The 20,551-nt window shown below is 43.9% G+C and overlaps 1 protein-coding gene across 1 annotated transcript in view; it reads right to left on the minus strand.

The window, feature by feature from the left end:
- The window catches only part of GPR176 (G protein-coupled receptor 176), a 132,885-nt gene extending 114,543 nt beyond the window's left edge, over positions 1-18,342 (minus strand). Inside the window, exon 1 of the mRNA XM_059372490.1 lies at positions 17,166-18,342. Coding sequence (XP_059228473.1) covers positions 17,166-17,337 — 172 coding nt within the window. The 5' untranslated portion in view covers positions 17,338-18,342. The remainder of the gene's footprint in view (positions 1-17,165) is intronic.
- Positions 18,343-20,551: the final 2,209 nt, after the last annotated feature.

The following is a 20,551-nucleotide window of genomic DNA, read 5'->3' on the forward strand; positions in this document are numbered from 1 at the left end:
TGTGGGGCGCCTGGGTGGCCAGTGGGTTAAGCCGCTGCCTTCGGCTCAGGTCATGATCTCGGGGTCCTGGGATCGAGTCCCGCATCGGGCTCTCTGCTCAGCAGGGAGCCTGCTTCCTTCTCTCTCTCTCTGCCTGCCTCTCAGCTTACTTGTAATTTCTCTCTGTCAAATAAATAAATAAAATCTTAAAAAAAAAAAAAAATAATAAGTCATGTCAGGTTCTCCTTGTTTTCTTTTATCAGCAAGGCTAGGAAATGTAATAGACACAGTATATCTGACTTTCAGTAAAATATCCAATATGATGCTTCCAAATGTTTTTGGAAACAAGACAAAGAAACAATGACCTGAGTGAGCATTCTAGTTAATAATTTAGTTTAACAACTATTCTAAGAGTTTTGACTAGTAAATTAAATTAACCTTAATTACCAGATCACTAGGAACAAAATCTCCAACCTTTCTCTCTCCTTGCACCATTCAAAACTGTTTCTGAGAATTTAGCTGGAAATACAAAAAATACATAGTTAAGATCACGGAAAGCAGTAATGTTATGTGGCATAATCAGGATCCTTCTCTCCCCTAACCAAAATTAAAAGACTGATACAAAGAACTAAAACATTTTAGTTAAATTTAGATGAATTAAAATGATAAAGTACTAATCTGAGTTCCTACACTGAATCAAACAAGGACGATGAAAAAGAATCATAACAGCAGTACATGAAATAAAAGCCGGGGAGTTTTTGCAGATGCTACATTCAATATGAGTCAACATATTGACATTAACATGAGGTCAACACGATAATAAGTGAATTCAGCTCAACCTATGTGGCAAACTCCCTGACAACACAAGACTCGCATTAACATTAAAAAGGGGCAGCAGGGATTTAAACTATAGCTTGCATTCTATAACTTGAGACAGTACACTACGATCCCATAGTCAAAGTTAAAGATGCCTGATACTAACAATAAGAAGGCTAATAAGCACACCAAATTGGTTTGGAATGTACTTTTAAGGCTGCCCAACTGCTCCCTTGTCATTCATATTCTAACAAGAGATTTGCATGCTGAAGCAGTCACAATTCTTCCCAAAGCCAACTAGCCCTTTACTGGTCTTTCTCATCACTCACCTGCCCTCTCTGTTCTCCTGTGCCAAGCTGAAAATGAGACTTAACTATATTATTTGTTTCCATATCCACACTGCTTGTGGCCCTTTTGATAAAGACTTAGTTTCCTAGTTTGCGACTGTTGCCACATATATACTCAGTATTTGGAGGACACACTTGGGCTTAACACATCTCAGGGGCACTGGGAAATCCAGACTGGTGGCAGATAGGTGGAATTTCAAGGCCTTAATTATTGAGGTATCAAGAAGTCCCAGAAGATGGTGGAGCACAGCACGACCAAAAAGGCAGAAGGCAAAAGGAGCCCAAGACATTAGGGGAGCTAGGTATATGACAAGTCTCACTGAGACTGTGCATATTGTCTAAATTTTTAATTTCAGGGGTGCCTGGGTGGCTCAGTGGGTTAAGGCCTCTGCCTTTGGCTCAGGTCATGGTTTCGGGGTCCTGGGATCGAGCTCCACATCGGGCTCTTTGCTTGGCGGGGATTCCTCCTCTCTCTGCCTGCCTCTCTGACTACTTGTAATCTCTGTCTATCAAATAAATAAATAAAATCTTTTTAAAAAATTAAATAGATTTTTTATTTCAATTTCAAAGAAAATTTTGAAAAAATGTTTTAAATTCTGCATAGAGGTGTGTCTGGGTGGCTGTCGGTTAACTGACTGCCTTAGGCTCAGGTCGTGATCCCTGCTCAGCGGGGAGCCTGCTTCACCCTCTCCCTCTGCCCCTCCCTCTGCTTGTGCTCTCTCACTCTCTCTCACTCTTGTCAAAAAATAAATAAAATCTTTTCTAAAAATAAAAAAAAAGTTATTACCTCTAGAATATATATTAAGATGGAGACAGCAGGGGAAGAATTAGGAAATCAGATGATCTCATTCATCAAACTTTGAGGTAAGGTTCTTCAAGTCAGTTTGAGAAGAGGCTTGGTCTATTCATAATTAAAGTTACATTCAGATCTTAAACAACACTAGCTATTAAAATATGGGTAGAATTGGTACTAATTCTCCCAAATTAAATTCCAACAACTCTCTTTATAAAAATAATTCTGAAGGTAATGCTATTACTTCCCTAAGAGTTGGGGGGGGGATCATCTAGTGATCCAAGCACTTACCTTAAAGAACTAGTCTTCTCCCTTCCATCCTCCTGACATCTACCCTCACTGCTTGACTCCCAGGCCTATAACCTGGGAGTGTGCATGATGACCATGCATAATGACCACCGTCCTCTCCACAGACTAACAAGTCGGCCAGGCCGTCCCTTAGATCAATGTGAAAGTGTGAAGCACCTGCATCAAAATCACAGAAAAGTGTCTGTTAAACATATAGACTCTATGGCACCTGGGTGGCTCAGAGTGTCAGCCCTCAGTTCAGGTCATGATCAGGACTGAGGCCTGCACGGGGCTCCCTCCTTGGGGGACCCTGCTTCTCCCTCTGCCTCTCCCGCTGCTTGTGCACATGCAAACTCTCTCAAATAAATGAAATCTTTAAATATGTGTGTGGATGGATGGATAGACAGTTAGACTCCAAGACTCCATATCAAAGCCACCAAAAGGAATCTTCTGATGGTGGAATTCAGGAATCTGCACTTTAACAAATGATTTTTATGCACACTAGGTTTAAGAATCTCTGCCTGGCAGGGCACCCGGGGGTTTGGTCAGAAGCACCCGCCTCTTGATTTCAGCTCAGGTCATGATCTCAGGCTCCTGAGACCAAACTCCACATTGGGCTCTGCACTCAATGCAGAGTCCGCTTGTCCCTCTCTCCCACTGCCTTGCACTATCAAAGCATTCTCTCCATTCTCTCTTTCAAATAAATAAGTAAAATCTTTAAAAAAAAAAAAAAAATTTCTGCACCACAAGAACAATCACAAAGAGGCAAAATGATTTACCAACAGTAAACCCACCAGCCAACAGCTGGGCGAGGCTACAATCCACCCTTCCTAAGCACGTGGTGTGATCCTTACCAGCCCACTGACTTGTTACTAACAAGAAAAATGATGGCGTGCTCTTTAGAGAAAACTTCTGTGTACTCTTTTTTTTCCCTTTTTTTTAAGTCCCCTGTAATCTTAGCAATAACAGCATCGCACAGAGAAACAAGCAGTTAACTCTCTAGTCCCTAATCCAGACCTTCATGTGGGTTTCATTTTAGGGCTTCTGGTAATTTGTAGGCCCGTTGCTACTGAAGATTTGCAGCCTTGAGAGAAGGCCACAGAAACGACAGGACTAACACAAAAGGTGCTGTTCTCATCAATCAATGAGATGGTCTGAAAACCAAAATTTGATTATTTTGTCTCAGCTTGAGTCTTACTTGAACTCTGTGTTCCTGGAAATTAAATTCACACTTAGGTAGACTTCAGAGAGTTATTCTTTCCTTTCCATTTAGCAGCCGTTGGAAGTGTTTCGTGTGCTAAGAAACTGCACAGGAAAGCCCAACAAAATGTAGCTGTAATTAAAGGTGTAAACGAGCACACACAGGGATGCCCAGGGAACCAGGGAGTAAATCTCTCCTACCCTCTAACACAACGCAGAGGCGTCCTCAAACATTCTTGCTGGAAAACACAAATCACTCTTAATAACAAGGCACTCCTTCAATGACTTTATTTGGAACAAGTAATAAATTACTTTATTTGGAATTTTGTTTGGAGAAGGAACAATGACCTGAAATTACCTCAATCAATGTTACTTTGGGCTTTCTATAAAGGTCATCTAATAGATGCAACAGTATCATTCTTCATTCCCTCCCTAAAGAAAACAGAATGGTTATTTGTGGCTTCGGGTGAAATTTCAGCTGCCCTTATCAAGCATGAGTTTAAAAAAAAAAAAAAAAAAGGCACAGTGTCTGGTTCACAGAGCTTAGAAGTAATGGTGAGGGGCTCTGAAAAACTGGATGAGGGAGCTCCAAAATATTTCCAACAAAAAACAGTTGCAGAGGTCAAAGAGGTATATGGAAAATTTGAACAAAACTCTTTCATAAATTTTAAGAAAGTATTTCTAAATGAACATTCTATTTTAGAAAATTTTACCAAGGTATCAACAATAAATCCCAAAGTCAAGTGTCAGGTCAAGATGCATATTTTCCAGGGCACCTAGGTGGCTCAGTAGGTTAAGCGTCTGCCTTCGGCTCGGGTCATGACCCCAGGGTCTTGGGATGGAGTCCCACATGAGGATTCCTGCTCCATAGGAAGCCTGCTTCTCCCTCTGCCTCTGTCTCTCTGCTTCTCATGAATGAATACATTAAAAAAAAAAAAAAAGACAGATATTTTTCAAAGTTATGGTTAAATGCTCAGAACACCTGAACCCCTACTCACCTGAAGAGGACACAGGAATAGACAGAGAGCTGTGGGTGGCACCAAGTCCTATGCACCCAAAGGAGAAAGGAGGAGGTGCCCATCTCTCCCCAAGCCTAGTAAGGAAGGGGGTTTCAACAAGCCCATGCAGACAGCTTGATGTGTGTCCTCACAATTGGGGTTTACAGTGAACTGAATCCTATCTGAGAAAACTTAGAGAGCCGGAGATGGGCTGATGAGCTGCTCAAAGAGGCTATAGGAGGGCAGCCTGCACTCCCAGAATTCATCAGGGACAAGGATATGCATGTATGTTCCCTTATACTAGGTATGGTCCAAGGAGTAAGAGCAATGGCATGGGGTCTTGTGCAAAAGGGTCATGTGCGGAGCAAATAGCCCTCAACAGAGAGAAGCTAGAAGTCTAGCAGCATTTAAGGGACTGAGGACAGAGTATGCTACTAACCAAGGATATGGGAGGGCATCACCACCCTTAGGGGACAGGTGACAGTCCAGTAAGTAAGAAGCCACTTACACCAGGATCAGTCTTTATAAACTTTTTTGTCCCTCCACCCCTGCACCACGAAGCCCCACTTCAGCACCAATCCTGGAGGGCCAAGAAACCTTGACCAGGAACTCAAGATGGGGAAGAAAGCCACCCAGACTCTCTTCCCCAACTTCAAGCTTCTCCTAGGCAATAAGCCTAGACTGGGGGTTGTGGGGAGAGGGGGAGAATTTTCTATCAAGTTTAGAGCTTTTCCTCTTTCACCAGACTGCACATCTTATGTACTAAATTATAAGAGTTTTGTGACTTAATAACCAGAAATGTCATGGAGTTGCCCACACTTTGATTCAAGTAGGTCATACAAATAGAATTAAAATAAAAAGAACAAACCATGTATACAGGCAACAATTTGGATGAAATCCCTGGGGAAGTATACTGGACCAAAAAAAAAAAAAAAAAAAAAAAAACCCAAAAATTAAATAAAAAAACATTGGTAAAATAAACTAAACAAAAAAAAAAAAAAAAAAAAAACAATCCCCAGAGTTACATACTATATTATTATTACATTTATGTAAAGCTCTTGAAATGACAAAGTTAAAGAAACAGAGATCAGATTAGTGGTTGCCAACAGTTAAGAAGAGGGTAGGAGCTGGAGGAAAGTGCATGTGGTTATGAAAAAGTAGGATCCTTGCAGGGGTGCCTGGGTGGCTCAGTCATTTAAGAGTCTGCCTTTGCTCAGGTCATGATCCAGGGGTCCAGGGATTGAGTCCCACGTCAGGATCTCTGCTCAGCAGGGAGTCTGTTTCTCCCTCTCCCTCTGCCCTTCACCCCTGCTCGTACTTACTTTCTATCTCTAATAAATAAATAAAATCTTTAAAAAAAGAAGAAGAAGAAGAAGAAGAAGAAGAAGATCCTTACAGGGACATGTCCTGGTTGTGTCAACATACTGGTTATGATACTGTACCCACCAAAAACACATACCTCACCGGTACTACTAGGAAAAACGTATATATATGATATACGTGAATCTACAATTATCTCAAAATAAAAAGTTAAATTTTTAAAAAGGTGCAGAGGTGTGCATGGGTGGCACAGCCAGTTGAGCATCTGACTCTTGGTTTCAGCTCAGGTTGATCTCAGGGTCATTGGGATCGAGCCCCATGTCAGGCTCCACACTGAGTGTGGGGTCAGCTTCAGATTCTCTTTCCTTCTGCTCCTTCCCTGCACATGCTCCTGCACTGTCTCTCTCCAAAATAAATAAATAAAATCTCTAAATAAATAAAAATAAAAAGGTACTGAAAGCTATGTGTGCATGAGTGGACAGAAAAAGCAGGAACCACTCAACGGCACTGACTCACATTCTATCAACTGAAGATGCTCTGCCTTTTTGTCAAACTCACTGCATACAGTTGGGCAAAAATCAGGGTTTTCAACCTCCTCTTTGTTCACTGCCTCTGTGTAGTAGTTTCCCAGGGCTGCGTAAGAAAGTACCACAAACAGGATGGCTTAAAACAACAGAAATGTATTGTCTTGCAGCTATGAAAGCTATTAGTCTGAAATGAAGGTGTTGGCAGGGCCGAGAGTGCTCCCTCTGACAGCTGCAGGGCATCCTTCCTTGCCTCTGCCCCACTTCTAGAGGCTCTTCAGTGTCCCGTGGCTTTGCAGCCATGTAACGCCAATCTCTGACCCCATCACACAGCGTTGCGTTGGTGGTATAGTGGCGAGCATAGCTGCCTTCCCAGCATTCTCCTTATGAAGACCCGCCCTACTCCAGGAGGACCTCATCTTAAGTAATCACATCTGTAACAACCCCATTTCCAAATATGGTCACGTTCTGAGGTCCTAGAGGTTAAGACTTTTACATTTATCTTTTTTTCCTTTTTTTTTTTTTTTTTTTTTTTGGATGAAGAGAGCCACACACTTCAACCCATAACACTTGGCTAGAGTGAAAATATTGTTTGTTGTTTTCAGACTTATTCAACACTCCCCTTCCCATTCCCACCACTGAGCTTCCCAGATGGATAGGAGGAAGGTGTATTTCCTAACAGTTGGTAGAAACTCACCGGCACTGCTCTGATCTCACAACATAGGAGCCATCTGTCTCTGTACAAGCAGCCAAATGCCACCTGTAGCTCCTTGAAGATAACACTGCCCTCGGTGACTCTCCCACTGGCAGGGTCACGCCCCAGCTGCTTCAAGCGGTAATTCTGACTTTGTCTAGGATCCAAAAGCTTTCAAAAGCTAGAGTGACACCCCCCACATATACACATCATGCTGTCTGGTTCAAAATGCTGCCTGTCTCACTTCATAGACTCACTCTTAAATCAGGCTGTAACTCCTGTCCTTGTGGATTTGCTGTCAAGAGACCAGCTGTCCCTCCAAATATCTAGCTTTTCTGAGGGCCCTCCAGACTCCTGGAAATGACTATGTGTGTCTGAGTCTGGCTGTGGATAAAATTCATGCTCCTTTCCAGAAAGCTCTTAACCTTCATGCCAATCAAGATAGTGCCTATTTAATTATTTGTTCTGTTTAATTGTCCCTAAGCATTTCATTCAATTAACTAATCAATATTTCCTGAGCACCAACTCCGCACCAGGCACTGATCTAGATGCTGGGGGCACCACCACTGCAAATGCGACAGTCTCTGTCCTCATGGCCCTGCACCCTAACGGAGAGGGACAGGACACCAAACAGATAAACTACTCCCTGGGGTTATAACTAGCACAGAAAAATAAACAGAATGATGTGATAAAAGTGGAGGGGAAACTCCTTTAGGGAAGCTTAGAGGTGACATTTGGACTACAATTTAAGGATGCACACAAGCCAGCCACAGAACAAACCTAGGGAAGAACATTCTGGGTCAGAAAAAACAGCAAAGACAATGGTCTCCCGTGGTATTAAAACAGACACGATAGAGAAACTGAAAGATGGTCTGGAAGCCGTGTGAGTTATCTCTGCTTTGCTCCTCTCCATCTTTTGCCACCTGCTCCATCCCTTCTGCCTTTATATTCTCTATTGAGCTCAACAAGGCCCATATAAGTCTGGCCCAGGTTCTTCCTTACACCTGGATGCCTGGTCTCTGTGTTAGGAAAACTCCCACTCTCCCCTCCACAACCTGGGCTTGGATCAGCTGCACGCACACATTTCACCCCCACAGGAGTCTGCTTCAACAGTCCTGAGAGCCAGACACTGGCCACAGTGAATGTGAAGCAGGAAACAGAGAGAAGTCCATCCCTTCAACCATGATCTGCCACACGTCCAGGACTTTGCCCATACCTTGCAAGTGACTGGTGAGGGTCGTTTCCCAGGACCCACCCACAGCCTTGCCCACTGGCCCCCCAGAAACCCTTAGAAATTCAGGAAAGCAGAATCCAGTTTATGACCCAATGACTTGAGCCTACTACCATCTCCTGGGCAGCTATATCTAACCTTGGCGACATTTCCCTCTTCTAACACAGCAATGGTTTTTCTCGCTACCAAGTTTTTGTACTAGCGAGTGATCAATAACTACGTGCCAAGTAACTGTTGATTCTTTAAATTAAAGATGCTTTTGTTTCATTTTAAGGATTTTTATCGACAGAGAGAGAGAGCGCACAAGCAGAGGGAGAGGAAGAAGCAGGCTCCCCCCTGAGGAAGGAGCCTGATATGGGGCTCTATCCCAGGGCTCTGGGGTCATGACCTGAGCCAAAGGCCAGACGCTTAACTGACTGAGCCACCCAGGCGCCCCTAAATAAGATGTTTCACTGAGAGAGAAAAAGAACTGGGGGCTAAATGCATGTGGGATAGCTGCCAGAGTTCCTCCTGGTCCAATAAAATCTCTGAGCTTCTGCCTCTGCACAGGCACAGGCCTCCAACACGCCATGGCTTTCAGCCTCCTTTCCAGTCCTGGGCCTGAATACAGCCTTCCACAGCAGACCTCTTGCACTAACCACACTTAGGGTCCCGCTTGATTCCCGGGCCTCTGGGTTTCAGTCACTTCTCTTTTCTGGGCATCAGACTTCCTTTGCATCAGGTCCTACCTGACTGTGAAGGTGCTAATGAGCAAGTCACTATGCTTCTGAATTTGTTTTGTTTACTCAAACGATGGCTATGCATAGTGAGAAAAATACTATATAGATCAGGATATTTTTGTTGTGTGTGACAGGAACCTAAGTCATACAAGTTCAAGCAAAAAGAGAATTGGGGTTTTTTTGGGGGGTGTTGTTGTAATTAGAAAATACAGGCTCAGCACTTCTAGGGACTCACACAGTATCATCAGGATGGTTTCTCTCTTGCTTGCACCCCGCCCTTCTCGTCTCTCACCCTCAGCCCTGCTTGTCTCTCTGCCCTCACTCCCTCCTAAGCAGACGGCTCCTATCTTCCTTTATCCCTGCTTAGTAGCCCCTTTGGAAAAAGAAGGCTTTTCTACCAGCATCTCTATGTCAAGTACTATATGACGAAGCTTGGATCCCACAACCATCCCTGAACTAATCCCTGAGGACAAGGAAATAGGATCCTGGGACGAGCAAGGCCTGGATCCCACCTCTTTCTCCCAGGGTGGAAGTGGAGCCCTGTGGAGCACTGTAAGGACAGTCACCTAAGGAACCACAGGAAGTATACAGCAGCAGATACTAGTTTGATTCACTGGTCAATCCTTAATCTTTCAACCAACTGCTACGCTCTGCTATAAAGGCTGGAAAGTTAAAAACACTGTTTTTCAGACAGTCCCGCAATTGTGATGCAGGCTTATGATCTATATTCTGTCCAGAAGATGTTCCCAAGAAAACCAGACATGATTTATATAAGGTGGTGGCTGGGTGCAGTCATGGGGTTCTCGTAAATACAAAAAAAAAAAAAAAAAAAAAAAAACCAACCCAAGGAAGAAGAAGAGCAGGACTTTTTGGTTCTAGATCTGAGCCAGCTGTGCCCTAGGTTTCTAGAGTCTAGTCCCTCCCATCACTGGTAATGTGTAACAACAGCTTCATGATTTCTACTTGAACCAGTGGTATGACTATGCATATTTCTTTAGTGTCCCTGGTTCCCAGACTCTCCCATAAATTTTGAAAGTAATCTAATAACTTGTAACAAATTTCCCTCTTCATAAACTGGCTAGTTTGGTACAGAAGTAAAACACCTTACCCGGCTGCATTATGCAAAAATGTGCCCTTTATGTCCCACCATGAGAAAGCAAACACTTGCTCCCATTCCCTCCCCGAAAATAAAAACAGTAAAAGACTCAGGATCTAGGCACCTGAGTGGCTCAGTTGGTTAAGCCTCTGCCTTTGGCTCAGGTCATGATCCCAGCTTTCTGGGATCGAGTCCTGCATCTGGCTCCCTGTTCAGCCAGGAGTCTCCTCTCCCTCTGCTCATGCTCTCTCTCAAGCTCACTCCCGCTCTCTCAAATGAATAAAAAATCTTAAAAGAAAAAAAAAAAAAAAAAAGACTCAGGATCCACAGTCTAGTTCTGGTCCACAAAATAAATGAAATTTTGAGACCTTCCTATGACTCTTCATAAAAACAATCGTATTGACTAGCAACTTTATTGGTTTTGCAAAGCTGATATTTGAAGGCATCACACAATCTTTGAGGTTTTAACAATCACATGAGACAACTCTTGTTTTCCCTCACAATGAACACGGTGTAACTGTAAATAAGGTAGTCTTGTGATGGTGTAAGGTTCAATTGGCAAACCAGTCCTTCTAAAACCTTAACTCCCTTGCCATACATCTTTCCAAGTAAAATGTTTTTCTTTACTGAATGCTTCTGTAACTGTATCTTCTTTTAACAACAGGCTCTGTTGTTTCCAACTAAAAGCCCTGATGAAGGGCGCCTGGGTGGCTCAGTGGGTTAAGCCACTGCCTTCGGCTCAGGTCATGATCTCGGGGTCCTGGGATCGAATCCTGCATTGGGCTCTCTGCTCAGAATTCTGTATTTCAGTAGAACTATACTGAAGATTAAGGTCCAGAATAAAAGAGGACCAGGTAAAAGGAAAAACAAAACAGAAGTACCTGGCTGGCTCAGTCACTACAGCATGACTCTGTATCTTTGGATCAAGAATTCAAGCCCCATGCTGGGTACAGTGATTACTAAAAAATTAAAATATGGGCACCTGGGGGCGCCTGGGTGGCTCAGAGGGTTAAAGCCTCTGCCTTCGGCTCAGGTCATGATCCCAGGGTCCTGGGATCGAGCCCCCATTGGACTCTCTCCTTAGTGGTGAGCCTGCTTCCTCCTCTCTCTCTCTGCCTGCCTCTCTGCCTACTTGCGATCTTTCTCTGTCAAATAAACAAATAAAATCTTAAAAAAAAAAAAAATAGGGGCACCTGGGTGGCTAAGTGGGTTAAAGTCTCTGCCTTCAGCTCAGGTTATGATCCCAGGGTCCTGGGATCAAGGCCCTCGTCAGGCTCTCTGCTCAGCAGGAAGTCTGCTTCCTCCTCCCTCCCTCTCTCTCTCTCTCTCTCTCTGCCTACTTGTGATCTGTCAAATGAATAAATAAAATCTTTTTAAAAAATTAATTAAAATAAATTAAAGGGGGAAAATTAATTAATTAATTAATTATTTAAAGGGATGCCTGGGTGGCTCGGCAGGTTAAGCATCTCCCTTCTGTTCAGGTCATGATCCCACAGTCTTGGGATGGAGTCCCCTGCTTCTCCCTCTCCCTCTGCCTGCCATTCCCCCTGCCTGTGCTCTCTGTCAAATAAATAAATATTTTTAAAAATCGTTTTTAATAATTCAAAAAAAAAAAAAAAAGATGGACTTAACTTTCAATCTGTCTTCTTGTCCCAGTGGGCTCACAGCTATTGGAACATTTGTAAGGTGAAATTGTTTTAAATATTTCTAGAGGTAGTTTTTTTAGATGAGCAATTCCTGTTAGAAACAACATTAATGTAGCAGAATTACAATAAAGCCAGATAATTAACACCCCAGAAATTACCAATGACTAAGCCTTAACAGAGACAAAGCCATATCAGAACCCATGAATAAGGACCTGACTGCCAGTCTAGGTGGAAAAATCTAAGAAGCCCAGAAAAGAGCAATTGCCTGATTATATTACAAGTAAGTCTCTTAATACATTAGACAGGTCATTGATCTCCATGCCTCTGTTTCCAGATTGTTTTTAAAGCACATAAAGTATAAGCACCAGTGGAGAAAAAGATTCATTTTCCTTTTATTTAGTCCTTGTCAAAGGTTTATGAAAATCCTTCAATGGAGCAGTGGTGTCCAAAGTTTCACCAGGACCAACAAGAGTGCCAAGATAATTCAATGGGGGAAAGAAAAGTATTTTCAACAAATGATGCTGAGACACCTGCTATCCACAAATCCACAAATAATCAATTTAGGCTCCGAGTTCATACTATGTACAAATATTAACATACATGGATCAAAGACCTAACTGCTGAGTTAAAACTAGTAATTTCTTAGAAGAAAACATAAGAATATATATCTTCATCATCTTGAATTAGGCAGTGGTTTCTTAGATAGGACAAAAAAGCATAAGCAACATCAAAGAATGTTAGATAAATCAACATCAAAATTTAAAACCTCTGTGGTTTTAAAAAGGATACCAGCAATAAAATGAAAAGACAATCCAGAGAATGGGACAACATTTTTGCCAATCAGGTATCAACAAGAATCTAGTGTTCAGAATATATACAGAATGCTTACAACTTGTATGCCTGGGTAGCTCAGTCTGTTATCGTCTGCCTTTGGCTCAGGTCGTGATCACAGGATCCTGGGATCCAGCCCCAAGCCCTGAGGCAGTCTTCCAGCACAGCAGGGAACCTGCTTCTCCCTCTCCCACCTGCTCTCCCTCTCTCTCACAAATACATAAAATCTTAAAAAAAAAATCATGAGCAAAAATGGTGTTTATCCATATTATCTGTCAGATCAATTCAGTAAGATAGTTCCCCCTATATCCTTTGAAATGAATACTTCAATAACCACTCCTAGAGGAATCAGGCCACAGACAAGATGGACCTTTACTTAGGGTCATCAATTTCATACTATAGATCACTGATGAGGAGAGATACATCATTTGTTGGCTATTGTCGACAACACTCATTTTCTTTAAATAAGAGCAAGTTCCTGGGGCGCCTGGGTGGCTCAGTGGGTTAAGCCGCTGCCTTCGGCTCAGGTCATGCTCCCAGAGTCCTGGGATCGAGTCCCGCATCGGGCTCTCTGCTCAGCAGGGAGCCTGCTTCCCACCCTCTCTCTCTCTGCCTGCCTCTCTGCCTACTTGTGATTTCTCTCTCTGTCAAATAAATAAATAAAATCTTTAAAAAAAAAAAAAATAAGAGCAAGTTCCTTTATAAAAACCTCCTAAATTCCTCCAATGATAACAAGCACAATGACGGGCAATTTATGCAGTGGGGGAGACTAGAGGTAACAAGCTTTGTAACAGCCACTACTGACCTTTGTCACATGAAAGCACCAGAGGGGGCCCATCTTTCCAAGCACTTGCAATGTGAATCCCAAAGGAGTGGCAAAAAGGGAGAGAAGATCAACTCTGAGGAGTTAGATCCAAAGCACTTATTGTAAATGATGATTTCAAATCTTATTGCGTTTTTAATTTACACTGTTCACTCTTAAGAGTGTTGTGTGCCATATACTTACTAAAGGGAAATCTGTAAATTATCTTGACCCCATCAGGGCACCTGAGTGGCTCAGTTGGTTAAACGTGTGCCTTCAGCCTAGGTCATGATCCCAGGGTCCTGGGACAGAGACCCACATCGGGCTCCCTGCTCTGCAGGAACCCTGTTCTCCTTCTCCCTCTGCCCCCATTTGTGCTCTCTCTCTGTCTGTCAAATAAATAAAATCTTTAAAAAAAAAAAAAAATATATATATATATATATAAATTATTTTACTCTTTCAAGATCTAGAGCATATCTTCAGATATCCCAAGATATTAAATAAAGAAGGTTGAGGGGGTGCCTGGGTGCCTGACTCAGTAGAGTGTCTGCCTTCAGTCTGGGTTATGGTACTGAGGTCTTAGGACTGAGCCCCCATACTGGGCTCTCTACTGAGCAGGAAACCTGCTTTTCCCACTCACTCTCCCTCTGTGCACTCTCTCTCAAACAAATAAATAAAATCTTTTTAAAAATTAAAGAAAAAAAGGCTGAGAAACACGAGTTTACACAAAGCCTCAAAAGGCGTTATTTGAAGAGTATTATATATAATTCAGGAGTTCATTCTGAAAGCAATTAATGTTCCTTGTGGCTGGAATATTATAGTCAATCCAAGTTCGGTTTTTTCCTCATACAGGGCTCTAAGTTTCCAAAAAAGACTGTAAAACAACAATAGTACAAAGGAATTATTTTCACATAACAGTTGGCCTTTGAAAATTCTAATGGAAAAAAAAATCTAGTTAGGCAATCTAGGAAGTATGTTTGAGTTTGTTTAAAGGAAAAAAAAGAAGAAAAACTCATTTGTCTATGTTTGCAGATACGATTAACAAGCAGATTGAATCAGCATTACATGCTATTCTAGATACTATTCCATCCTCCATTTACTTTTCAGCCTTAAGGATTCTTCCATAATAAGCATTTTTCTTTTATTCCTAATCTGTGAGCTTTCTCTTGGAGGAGGGAGGGGCCGTTCATGAAACTATACTTCCCAAGTTTACTTGCCTTGCAACTGACTGTACATGGCTTTTCCACTTAAGCTCTGAGCCTCAGCTAGCATCACCAGGAGGATTCAACTACACAGTTGTTTATACAGGTCAAATCCTCAAAAACAATGAATCAAGAATATCAGTAAATAATTACACAAGGCAAGGTTATGATTCAGCTAATATTTTAAGGAAACCTGAAATGCCTTTCCTTTTGAAGATTTTATTTATTTATTTACTTGAGAAGTGACAAGCAGACTCCCACTGAGTGCAGAGCTCAAGGTGGAGCTCCATCCCAGGACCCTGGTCATGACCTGGGCAGAAATAAGGAATCAGATACTTAACTGACAGCCACCCAGGTGGCGCCCCATGTTGTCTTTCCTTTTGCCCAAGTTCTCTGACTTTTGATTTCAAGAAATTTAACTGTATTTGAACTTTTCCTGAAAAGAAAAAGGAGCAAATGGATTCTCGCTTAAGAGGGCCAAGTAATGTGGAAGGGAGAAAACATGTCCTCCTTAGCCAAGCCAGGCGTAACTAACAATGGAGGAAAATCAGTCTCCTCCTGGGAAAAACCCGCAAGAACAGTTATTTCCTGTCAATTAAACTACTGTGAGGAAAAAGAGTTGAAATAAGGGCAGATTTACCTAGAAACTCCTTTTTATTTTCTTTCTTTTTTTTTTTAAAAGAAGGCTCTACACCTGGGTGCCTGGGTGGCTCAGTCCTTTAAGCGTGTCTGCCTTTGGCTCAGGTCATGCATGATCCCAGGGTTCTGGGATCAACTTCATCAGGTTCCCAGCTCAGTGGTGAGTCCTGTTTCTCCCTCTACCTTTCCCCCAGCTCGTGATCCCTCTCACTCAAATAAATAAATAAAATCTCTAAAAAAAATGTTTTTAATTAAAAATTTAAAAATAAGGCTCTATGCCCACCAACACGGGGCTTTAACTCATCACCCTGATACCAAGACCTGAGTTGGGATCAAGTGTCAGATCTTAATCAACTGACCCACCTGGACGTCCCTACCTAGCAATTCTTGAATCAAATGCAATTTACGAAAATAGACGGTACACCGGAACCAAAACTAACATTAAGTGTGCACTATTTGCTATACCATTACATACTTTCTGTTTTCTATTTCAATAGTACTCAAAATCATGGAGTCAAACTGCAGGAAAATTTCTCCCAACATCATCTTTCTTCATGGTTAGAGTTCCCAAAGGGGAAAACAAAACAAATGTGTGTGTGTGTGTGTGTGTGTGTGTGTGTGTGTGTGTGTATACACAGACATATGTATATATATATATATTTAGTAAAAACCCTGCAGAAATAAAAGTGCAGTCACTTCAACTCTCCCCAATAATCCACACTTCAACTAAATGTGACAACACTCGCATTTAAATCCCAATAATCTACAATTCATTGTGCATGGTACCTAGGTGTTCAGCGTTTGCTGTTTGTTAAATGAATACTGAAAATATTTGATACACAAGCATTTGCTTTGTTAATGTGCACTTATTCTCATAAAAACACATTTTCTCTCTCTCTCACACACACAAATACACACACACACTTAGACATAGCCCCACTGATATCTACTCCTGAACATGCCCTCATGACAGTAAGTGGAAAATCAATATGAAACAGTGGGACAGGATAATTACAACTAGAAAAATTACGAAGGGAAATTCCAAACATTTAAAAAATTTCCAGTCTTTTTGAGATCACTTATCTTGATTTCCATGGAAATTCACGTGTCTGCAAAAAAACCTATTCCTACTTTGGCACTTTAAGACTGCTCTTGACCACAATGTCACACATCTTTTTACATCCATTTAAATGCCACGTCAGAAAATTTACATCTGAAGGGAAGTCACATATTGACAAGTAATATACAAGTTCAACTAACCTCCACTAAAACGAACATTGTGATCATTTATCATTTATCATTTAAAGAGTACCCACTAGAAGTACAGGTAATTCTCATGCTAGTGGACAAACATTTTTATTAACCAACCACTCATTTCAGTTCGTTGAACAAATATACCTAAATCTGTATATTTTGTACTTCAGACGAAACAAAGGTAGAGAAATATGCTGGGATTTGTCTGTTTGGGGTTTCTAAAAAGATCAGAAGGCAACAGAGTTTAATTCTCCACATGATTGTTTACCAGCAAGCAGGTCGGTGTTCCGAAGCAGCAAGCTCATAAAACACGCGCAAAACAAGGCTCTTTCAAAATAATTTTTTATATAGGGAATAGATGGGAGTGCAAAACACATCAATCATCAGTAACAAAACAATCTTTGTTCCTCGATATTTGTAAACAGGAGCTCGGACCAGCGCTCCGACCTGGCACCCAGAGGTGAGGAATGCTTGTTGGGCAGGGTTATGCGCATCACCAAAGATCCCGCCAGGGCTGCCCCAGAGGCGGACCTCCGCCTATACCACGCACGGTCCTCGAACCGGAGAAAACCCTTCCAGAACTCCTCTGCTTTCAGCTCGGGGGCTGGAGTGGACCGTCCCTGCTTAACTTCCCCGCCGTTACCCCCGCATTCTTAAACCCACCATCTCCACTTTGCCAGGCACCCCGAAACCCACCACGGCTCCGGCGGCCCCCGATCCCGTGCCCTCTCCGAGCTTGTGTGCTCGGGGAAGCCCACCCGGGAGGCGCCCCCGCGAGCGGCTTACCGAGCAGCGAGCCTATGAAGATGACGACCTGCACGGTGGTGGTGAACTGGCGGTAGAGCTGAGCCTCGCCGAACTCCCCGAGCGCGCTGCGGTTGGCGCCCCCAGGCTCCGCGCCCGATGCGTTGCGCGGCTCGCTGCCGTTCCGGGAGAACCAGCTGCCGTTGTGCCCCATGGCGAGGAAGGGGTTCCGGCTCTGCTCGTCGCCCGCCCGTCCGCCCACCACAGAGCCCCGCCTGGGTCTCCCCCGCCCCGGGTGCGGTGGAACCCGCGGGCGCCTCGCGGAGTCCTGGAGAACCCGGGGCAGCCGCGGGTCTCCTCACGTCTCCACATCGCCAGCCCCGTCGCCTGGGAGGCGGGGAGGGAAGAGGGCGAGGCTGCGCCCCAAGCCGGTTCCCTCCTGGGTCCCCTTCAGCAGCCACATGGAGGCGGCACGGTCAGAGCCGGCGGAGCCGCGTCCGTCCCTCCTGCCGGGTAGTCAGCGCCGCCAAGCCCACTCCGCAGAGATGGAAACACTGGAGGCATCTGATAGTCAAGGAGGGCGCCCCCCCGCTCCCGCTGCACTCTTCAACCTCTGCTCCTTTCACCCCCCGAGGGCCGGGCCACCCCTTTCGAGTCCCCTCCCGCTGACGGGCTCCTCAGAAGGAAGAGAACATTAGGCTGAGGCCGTTTTTCAATCCTACTGGATTTGAGCGGCTGGATGGCGATGGGAAACCTGTGAAACGCCCAAGGCAAGTGACCAGAGCTCCGAGGAGACCCCCGAGTCCCCGACGGCACCTACGGTCTGGCCGGAACGCCCTGAACCTCCGCAACAGCCTCGCCCCTCAGCGCCTAGCGGTCCCCTAGGACGCCAGCGCGGTATCCTCCCGCCCAGCACCTAGCGCGGGGCTCCGACCTCCCGCTTCGGTGTCAGCGGCAGTGACACCGTTCTGCAGCCCCTTTGCCTCTGCACCGCCTACCACCCCCTTTCCTGGCCCTGCTCCGGCCTTTGCTGCGGGGAGAGACGCTCGCGTACACGCGGGGACAACGGACGAGCCCCTAAAGGGGCAGGGCACCGTGTGCGTACCTCCCGAATGCCGGCGCGCCCGGGGAGCAGGGGAAGGGAGCTCTGCCCGCGGAGGGGGCGGGGGCGGAGGTCACGTGACGCACACGGCTCCGCCCCCCACGCCTCTGAGGCCCCGGGGATGGCGCCATATTGGCCCTTCTAGGCGTGACTGCCAAGGCTGGAGCGTGGGAAGCGTGGGAGGCGCAAGGGGTCCTGACTTAGCTGTCATGGTTGCGATCAAGACGCTTCCCCCGCTTCGCTTTATTTACTCCTGTGGTTACTGACCCTTATCACTTCGGCAGAGGCTGCTGAGAGGCTTATAATTTACGCTGCCACCTGAGCAGGTATCCCAGTTTTGGGCCCTTCAGTGACGCCTTGGGTATATCTGAAGGTGAAAGATAAAATTTAGGAATCCGGTGCACGGTTCCCTGGACCTTTATACTGAGGCTCATTTCAAAAAGGCATCCAGTATAGCCCAAGCGTGGTGCATCCGAAGAATGAATGCTTCGGGAGCGAGCAACTTTCTGCCTGCGGATGCAGAAAGTTGGGAAGCTGGGATAGTGGCTGAGTAGTAAAAGGAACATGTAGTGCATCCAGAGAAAGGATCCGGAGAAAAGGAGGAAGGAGACAAGAAAAGACAAAGTTGTGCTGCTGGTTTGAGGCTGTGGAAACGGATTTCTTTTTCATTAGTGAATGAGTTGGTAGAGGACTTGAACATACTGACTGATCACATTAGGTCCCTGAATAATAACTCTCAAAAACTGAATTACAAAATTTCTTGGGGCACCTAGCTGGCCCAGTTAGTAAAGCATGGGACTTTTGATCTTAGGCTTATGAGTTACAGCCCCATGGTGGGTGTGGAGATTACTTAAAAAAAAAAAAAATTTTTTTTACCAAAATCAAAATTCTTGGTGGTCTCAAGGCTGATCCTGCTACAATATGACTATTTCACTTACACTGTACAAGACATTTAGTCTTTAAGGAGCAAAAAAATCCCTCCATGCCTTGTGTATTTTTGGGTTCGCAAAGTATCTGCACATAATCTCGGTGTAAGAAGTTACTTTAAACATTTCAGAGCCCATCAAAAGAGGAGAGGCAAAATGATGTCGTTTTGTAATGTTGGTGTTCTTGGGGTCCAGAGCCCACTGCCAAGAAAGAATTCTTAAGTTGGCTTCTGTGTAAAATGGTTTTGTTAAAGCACAGGGACAGGACCTTGGGCTGCTGCCCCAGGACTATGAGGAGCAATTGGTTATGTACTTTGAGGTTGGAAGAAGTAAAGGTTAAAGGAAGTTCCAAAAGGATTTTCTTTACACTAAAGAAGACTCACAGGATACCCAAGGCCTTGCTACTGTCAAACCAAAGTTATTTTCCCTCTTCCAGGGTTTTAAGACAGTTGGGAGGTTCCTGGAGGAACATCATATTCTGCCTTCCTCATCTATTTGTTAATGGGCTATGGTTATAAGGACATTTAATTTTAGCTAGATTTCCTTCTCCCTTTGTTTCCCACATCAGAATTACTGAGCAATTGTGTATTTTTTTAAAAAATCCATTTCCAGTGTTTAAAATTAGTTCTTAGTGTCCAAACATATTTTTCAAACCCTTTGCACTATAATCATTACAAAACAAAATGTAGTAGTCATTCACCAACACCCAGGACATTCCTTTAGGAAAGGTTGAGGAAGAATGTGCGTAAATGAGTTGTTTAATAACAGTTGTAAAAATACCTCTTTACCTGCCACTGCTTATTTAAAACTGCTACGAAGAGCTGGAATAATGATTTAGGAAGCAGGGATGCCTGGTTGGCTAAGTCAGTTAATCATCTGCCTTCTGCTCAGGTCACATATCTGGCTCCTTGCTCCCGGAGGGGGCTGCTTCTCCTTCTGCCTGCAGCTCCCCCTGCTTGTATACTCTCCCCACCCACCCCCCAACCAACAAATAAATTTTAAAAATCTTAACCAAAAAGAAATGCAGAAAATAGTCAATTTTGTAGATGTAAAGGGTTTAATAAAGCAAGAAATCTTTCATTTTTTTTATTCTAAAAGCGATACCAGTAAATTCTCTACAACCCCTAGATTGGTATTATAACCAAACTAACCTGAGTTAGTTCCTTGGTGAGTCACAGATAGGAACTGATGTGGGAAACAAAGGCAGAAAAAAAATTATTAGATTTCCTGACTACCTACAGCCCACTGACAAGTCCTTAAAACAGGCAGAATGACATTTTGACTTTGCTAAGGACAAAAGACAATCCTAGGGACGCCTGGGTGGCTCAGTTGGTTAAGCAGCTGCCTTCAGCTCAGGTCATGATCCCAGCGTCCTGGGATCGAGTCCCACATCGGGCTCC

The sequence above is a fragment of the Mustela nigripes genome, chromosome 13 (genome assembly GCF_022355385.1).
Source record: "Mustela nigripes isolate SB6536 chromosome 13, MUSNIG.SB6536, whole genome shotgun sequence".
Lineage (NCBI taxonomy): Eukaryota > Metazoa > Chordata > Mammalia > Carnivora > Mustelidae > Mustela > Mustela nigripes.